Raw genomic sequence first — 7,150 nt, 5'->3', positions numbered from 1 at the left:
AGCGTTTGCTAAATAACAAAATTTAAATATAATGTAAATGTAAATAACAAAACTAAATTGAAATTTTAAAACAAGCCCCAAATCAAATAAGTAACACAAATAAAATTAATCTCTTCATATAAACAAAATAAGGCTTTGTCTGTGCATTTTAATCATGATCCAAACAAAGATGCTGCATACATGCCACATGAGCCGTTTTTAATCTAAATTAGATTGTACCGGTAATTCCGAAATTTGAAGCAAAAACAGAATGGTTTGACTGCTGCACTTATGAACAGCAATGATACAGCGTTTCCTTGGTTACCGCTGTAAACAAAGCAGCGCTGCACTTATGAACTTTAATATGCATTATACAGAGGCAAGAGGAAAAAAAAAAAACCATCTAAACTTTTCTAAAGACATATAAACTATATTCATATAAACTCCTTGTCCTAATTGAATCGTGATTTGTTTAGCATCTCAACCGATTTGAACCGATTTTCAACCGGCTCGCGGTTAATCGTTACATCCCTAGACTAACTGGTGATTATTGCATCTCCTTCTGAATGTCACTGTGTTCACATGTGGTCCTGGTGTGATCAGCGTGACTTCGGACAGTGTCTCTTGACATGGGTCAGCAGATTGCTGGACTGAGTGAAGCTCCTGCCGCAGAGAGGGCAGTGGTAGGGTCTCTCTCCGGTGTGCACACGCTCGTGTCTCTTCAGCGCTCCGGAGTGACTGAAGCTCCGGCCGCAGTGCGAGCACGTGTAGGGTTTCTCTCCGGTGTGAACGCGCTGGTGCATCTTCAGTGCGTTGGCCGTGACGAAGGCGCTGCCGCACTCGGAGCAAGCGTGCGCTCTCACGCCGCTGTGGATGCTCTCGTGATCTTTGAAAGTGCAGAGGCGTGAAAAACTCTTGCCACAGATAGAGCACAAGAAAGGCTTCTCGTTTGAATGGATGGACAGGTGCGTTTTCAAGTGCGATGCCAGGATGAATTTTTTCCCGCACTGGTCGCAGGTGAACGGTCTCTCGCCCGAGTGATAGCGCAGGTGACCTTTAACATCCGTGGCCCGCTTGAAGGTCTTCCCGCACTGAAGGCACGTGAACGGCCGGGCTTCGCTTCCTTTAGTTCGCTCTTGACCGATGTTCAAGGAGTTTTCTCCAGCTGTGATCTGCTGAGGTTTCTGATACTGATGGTCTGATTCACGGTTCCACGGCGCTTCATTCGTTTCTTCACTTTCATCAGTTTTTTCCGATGGGTCTAAAATGAACAAAATAAATTGTTGAAACAGATGTCATGTGACCATTTTGATCTACTTGGCTATAATAACGCATTTATCATTGTTTAACCCTGTAAAGCCTGCTGTATCATTTTTGATTTTTCTTTTCAAAAATTTCTCTAAATGATCAACATGATTGAACTTTGCACAATCTAAAACAATCTCAGTTTTTAATCCAGTCAAAGCTCTTTTAGTGTAATTGTTATGTTTGGAGCATTTCAATCTCATCTTACTGAGACAGATTACTGGAGATATAGAGCGACCACTGATATTTAGATCATTTTATGTCAGCATCTGCTGTACTGTTATAAAGCTCTGTTTGATTTACATCACAAGCATCAGTTTAATCCTTTTTTATATATATATATATCTCTGTTTGATGTATTGTGTACACAAACCTCTTTGTTCCTTGTTTTCATCGTCACTTTTTATTTGGGATGATTCTGCATCACTCATGTCTTCAGTCTCCTCTTTAATAAACTCCACCTGTACAATATTACGCTATAATAAGATCGCAGGTTTGTTTTCCTAGTTGACCAGATGGTAGAAATATTCAGCATTTACTGATGAACTGGTGTAAATCGTGATCACTGTGGTGTTGAAACCTAAAGAAAAACAAAAAAAGTGACTTAATTTACACATGCATACATTTATTTACATTACTGTGATGTGGATATAGAGAATCAATCTTTATGTGCATACATTTATATCTTTACAGTGAACAGCATACTTTACATGACACAGATACAAACATATTAAATACAAATATGGAGGTAAATTTTAAAAAGTACAGAAAACAAATATTGGTTATAAAACACCAAAATCTGCATATGAAGTCATTGTAGCTTAAACTGACCATCTGTCATTTGGACGTTTTTATAATTGTTTTAGAATCATTGTTCAGTACTCTCTTGGTGTAACTGGACATATGGGTTCGTCTGAGCGTTATCTTGCACTTTGAGAGTTTATTTCTATCAAATATGAGATTTTTTGTTATTCTGTCAGTCTGCTACTTACGAGGAGCTGCTAGTGCTGCATCAGATTTCTTCATAGCTTACTCCAATGCAATGCAATTATAAGAATGTTTATTGCATAAATAACCAAACTAAGAAAACCTCGTTCAATATTCCCAAACTCTTTGTTGTCTCCGCGGTCATGTGATCAATCTTCCGGATCACGTGATCTAAACGCAGTTTTCTCTCTCGCGTTATTTCGGTTTTATCACAACATCGGCTAGCAGAATAATTTAATTTCATCGCCATTAGTCCCTTATTTCTTTCATTCATTTGATATTTTACAGCATTTAGTCATCTTGGTTAATGTTGTTTTATACACCGACGCAGTCCGCTTAATGTGTGATGTCAGATTTAAAATTTTATTTTAGTATTTAAGGTGCACACAAATCATTAAAATATAACATTTTGAAAGAATAAAAACGACGTTATAAAAGTAATAATATATTTAATTTTATTTATTGATTCCGCAATTAGTAAAATGGCGAGTGTGTTGCTATGCAGAAGATAAAATAATCATAAACAATATTATCGACATGTTATTCATCTGTAATAACTAACACGTGCCTAAAGCCTATTGTAAATACACAACAACAAAAATGTGCTTTTCACCTCTGTAAGAAGTAATGGTTAGTCAAGCCATTAAACAGAAAGTGTTTAATTCTCAATACATTACTGTTCAACAGCTTAGTTTAACACAATGGTTTTGAATGGAATTAACAAATGAGATAAATAGATACCGATGTCATCAATAATTAATTTGGTAGTTTTGCTCCTCCCAGATATTTGATCAATCTCATAGGCTACATTTTAACTAATTGAATATTGCTTGTTCTACAGCTAGCTGTATTTTAATCACCTTCATACTTTTTAACTGAATAAATAGTTCTCAGAATGAACAGATTTATGCTGATTCTAAGCAATTTGAATAAATGCATATTAATTGCATTTATTTTAGTTAGTTGTGCCCGTTTCATTTATCTATGACTGGGCGAATATGCATCACATTAAAGGAATAGTTCACCCAAAAAATAACATTTGCTGAAAATGTCCTCATCCTTAGACCATGTAGATGAGTTTGTTTCTTCATCAGATTTGTGGAAATGCATCATTCCATCGCAGTCTCGTCAATGAATCCTCTGCGGTGAATGGGTGCCGTCAGAATGAAACCAATCATCAATCAATCAAGACGTTTTTAATGTAATATGCAGAGGTCGAGCACTGTTTACAATCCAAAACAGCTCTAAATAAAATGGTGGTGGATTTTGATGAAAGAGACAACAGGAGATGGACTTTTTCACTGGAGGAAGCATTATTATGGATTAAGGACTCAATGTATTTTAGTTAAAAATATCTTAATGCTGGATTTGTTTCAGCTTTTGTCTTCTCCAGATGTTAACTGATGGACTGGAGTGCTGTGGATTACTTGTGGATTATTGTGATGTTTTTATCAGCTGTTTGGACTCTCATTCTGACGGCACCCATTCACTGCAGAGCATCCATTGCTGAGACACTGATGCAATGCTACATTTCTCCAAATCTGATGAAGAAATAAACTCACGTTTGTTCATGTTAAAACTGTAGAATTAAAATGAATGGAAATTAGTTCCAGTACATATATTTTAAATTTATTTAAATCATGACAACTCTCGGAAGATTGAACATGGTGATGGATATGACAATGTTAATGTATTTGGTCTTGGCGGAATAGATCTGCTACGCTGCTACTGCTGTTGGTTATTGCTGTAGTTGTAGATTATTGCTGCTGCTGCTGCAAGCAAGTACAGGACCTTGCTATTGCCAATGCATACAGCGATACAGTGCTGCGAGTATTTAAGACATGCTGCTGCTGCACAAATAGCATATATAATAACCCGTAGCAGATCTATACAGGTGGAGCTGGGGAAGGTGGAGGGTTTCAGAGAAACTCTGAATGCGCGCTGCAGGAATCTCTAGTGAATGCTAGCCAGTTGTTATAAATGCAAGGCAGAAAGCTCATTGGCTGCATATGCAGCATGAACCAATCAGCTTGTGCCAAGTCGTTTAACCTTCTAAATATCATCGGTTACATTAACAACCCATCGGCTGCGCCATCTAGAGAGTTTCATGACTGAACTATATATTACATTTTTATTGTCTTAACATCATACTTTTTTATTTATTGATTAACACTCAGTTTCCTTTGTTACTGCCCCTCAATATGTCCTTTGGGAAAAACTCCACTTTTGGCTTTTGTACCATTTACCTTGTGTCCATTTCTTTGGCCAGTGAGCAGCATGTTTTTCTATGAATCTGTAGATTTCTTGATGAACTGAATCTCCTCCTACACGAAGCGCAGTGATACGGCTTCGCTGCGGTGTGCAGTCGCTCGTGTCTTTTCAGGGATCCTGACCGAGTGAAGCTCTTTCCACAGTGTGAGCACTTGTAGGGTTTTTCTCGAGTGTGAATCTTCATGTGAATCATCAGGTTGCATTTCCGCGTGAAACTCTTTCCGCACTGAAGACACGTGAAGGGTTTCTCTCCAGTGTGAATGCGTATGTGATTCTTAAGGACTTTTTTCTCGTTGAAACTCAGTCCACACTGAGGGCATGTGAACCGCTTCTCTCTGGTGTGAATTCGCACATGCATATTAAGGTTTCGTTTGCATGTGAAGCTCTTTCCGCAGTGATGACATGCGAAGGGTTTTTCTCCAGTGTGAATCCTCAAATGAGTGTTCAGGTTTGATTTCTGCGTGAATCTCTTTCCGCACTGAGGACACGTGAACGGCTTCTCTCCGGTGTGGATTCTCATGTGCGTATTTAGCCTTTCGTGGTGTGTGAATCTCTTTCCACACTCCACACATGTGAGCGGCTTCTCTGCAGTGTGAGCTCTCATGTGTCTGGTCAGATGTTGTTTTTGAGTAAAACTCCTTCCACATTCAGGGCAGGTGATGAAATGCTCATCGCTCTGTGAGCAACTAAAAGGTTTTTCTTCAGAATTGAAATCAGAGGAATTCTGATAGTCGTGGTGCTTCTCGTCAAAGTCCTTCAGTTTTTCGTTTTCTTCTTTCACCTTCATCAAATCTAAAGTGAGAATAAAATAAAGAGTCAAAATATTCAGTTGTCACTCTGAAACACATTCAGTTTAGTCTTTTTAAAAGCAAGTTAAGTTTTAATAGGATCATACATTCATCAAGAAGCTATTTGTTGATTGTTAAGAACTATTTTTTACTGCTTTTCACTGAGACCATCCCACATAGCACACAAACATCTAAAGAGTGCTTCGTCTGGAAATTATCTGCTGTGTAGAAAGATCTGGGGCCGTATTCACAAAACATTTTATCTTAGAACGAAGAGTTTTCCTGAATAGCAGCAAAAGTTCTTATCTAAGAGTTTCCTTGTAAAACCTGTTCACAAAGCTGCTGAGTAGGGCTGTGCAATTAATCGAAATATGGTTTCGATTTCGATCTCCAACGATTATGAAAATACAATAATCGAGATTATTATTATTGTGCCCCATTTATTGTGCCCCATTCCGCCCCCTTTTCCAGCGGTGTGCTTTCGCTCCTCCATAAAAGCCCAATTTTAAATGCAAATCAGTAAAATTGTGTAACGTGACTTCTGCAAAATGGGACATGCTTGATTTATTAAAGTTGATTAGATTTATTCATGTTTTTAAAAGCGCGAAAGAGATCTTGCGCTGTTCCTCAGGAGGATTTCTGTGCATGCGCTCAGAGACGGAACAGAGCACGGAGAAGTAAAGTGAACGTTTAGCTCAAGGTGCGCGCCTAAACGGTCAAATACACGCAAAAATGTGTTTAGTACCCTATAATACCCTCGTATTCTGCTGTGGTATTGATAATTGTGAAATTTCGCATATCTATAAAATGTAGATGTCATAGCAACCTTATTTACAGAAAAAATATATTTGATATATCACTATCGTTAAATAAATCACTCATATAAAGTTTTGGTCATATGGCCCACTCATAATCAGTTTAAATAATCGTGATTACAATACTGACCAAAATAATTTTGATTATGATATTTGCCATAATCGAGCAGCCCTACTGCTGAGAGCAACTTTTACGTGGAGAAATATTAAGCTAAGAGAAAGGGCAGGGTTGAGCTCGTGGCTATGGATGATGTCATGAAGCTTACTAACGTCTCGGTTATGTATGTAACCCTCGTTGCCTGAAGGAGGGAACGGAGACGTCACGTACCGACGAATTGGGATCTCGATTAGAGAGACCAATCCACTTCGAGTGTAAACTAAACGAGCCAATGCACATTGGCATGCGATGATTGCATCCAGCTGCCGTTGATCGCAGCGCGAGTATAACTAGGCAGCAGGTTCAACAAATACTCAGGTTTTCGCTGAGGAGCCGAGCAGGTGACCCGGCCGCTGCGCCCCCTTTTCGGTGTAGGCCAGGGCTCGCAACAAGAAGGCCAGTCACTGTTGTCATAGCACTACCTACTCAGTGAGATTGGATAACACTGGGAAAACGTACCCATACCACTAGGAACAGGAACGTTGCGGAAGCCCCATCCTTCCCGAAGGAGGTTTCAGAAGCACTTACACATATGAACAATTGTTTAGGTGCATATGGAAGATTAGAGGTGATTATAACCCTCTTGGAAATGGCAGAAGTCTGCTGGGGAAACACAGGCTCTGAGGCTATACCGTGGACTCTACACATAAGGGATCCACTTAGGTCTCTACATATGGAACCCAGCCCTCTACCAGTTCTCACAGATTCATTGAGTGAGGGCCCGGCGCCGGACGTTCCACCACGTCTGGCTGCTGAGGGGATGGAGGAGCTCGACAGGGTTTACAGTACGGACACTCTGGAGCAGTTTTAGCAAGCCGACACTAAACCGGGGCCTCTCAGCGCCTCTA

General features: G+C 39.5%; 2 protein-coding genes across 2 annotated transcripts in view; both read right to left on the bottom strand.

Annotated features, from left to right (window-relative positions):
* Window positions 1-536: 536 nt before the first annotated feature.
* Window positions 537-2,395, bottom strand: LOC107745883 (gastrula zinc finger protein XlCGF49.1). Its single transcript, XM_016559909.1, has 3 exons — window positions 2,277-2,395; window positions 1,658-1,864; window positions 537-1,240 (listed from the first exon to the last, which is right to left on the bottom strand). The coding sequence occupies exons 2-3, from the start codon at window positions 1,713-1,715 to the stop codon at window positions 579-581; spliced, it is 720 nt and encodes a 239-aa protein (XP_016415395.1). The 5' UTR covers window positions 1,716-1,864; window positions 2,277-2,395; the 3' UTR covers window positions 537-578.
* Window positions 2,396-4,269: 1,874 nt separating this feature from the next.
* LOC107745881 (gastrula zinc finger protein XlCGF26.1-like) overlaps window positions 4,270-7,150 on the bottom strand; it is an 11,429-nt gene continuing 8,548 nt past the window's right edge. Inside the window, exon 3 of the mRNA XM_016559907.1 lies at window positions 4,270-5,334. Coding sequence (XP_016415393.1) covers window positions 4,514-5,334 — 821 coding nt within the window. The 3' untranslated portion in view covers window positions 4,270-4,513. The remainder of the gene's footprint in view (window positions 5,335-7,150) is intronic.

This window comes from Sinocyclocheilus rhinocerous, unplaced genomic scaffold (assembly GCF_001515625.1).
Source record: "Sinocyclocheilus rhinocerous isolate Xijiao unplaced genomic scaffold, SAMN03320098_v1.1 scaffold1850, whole genome shotgun sequence".
Taxonomy (NCBI): domain Eukaryota; kingdom Metazoa; phylum Chordata; class Actinopteri; order Cypriniformes; family Cyprinidae; genus Sinocyclocheilus; species Sinocyclocheilus rhinocerous.
This window is presented reverse-complemented; position numbering and strand designations above follow the sequence as displayed.

Bases quoted from the DNA above. Each gene is read 5' to 3' on its own strand.
- LOC107745883 (XM_016559909.1), bottom strand. From the start codon at position 1,715: ATGAGTGATGCAGAATCATCCCAAATAAAAAGTGACGATGAAAACAAG. The intron at 1,241-1,657 runs GTTTGTGTACAC...TGTTCATTTTAG, and splicing joins TGAAAACAAGGAACAAAGAG to ACCCATCGGAAAAAACTGAT.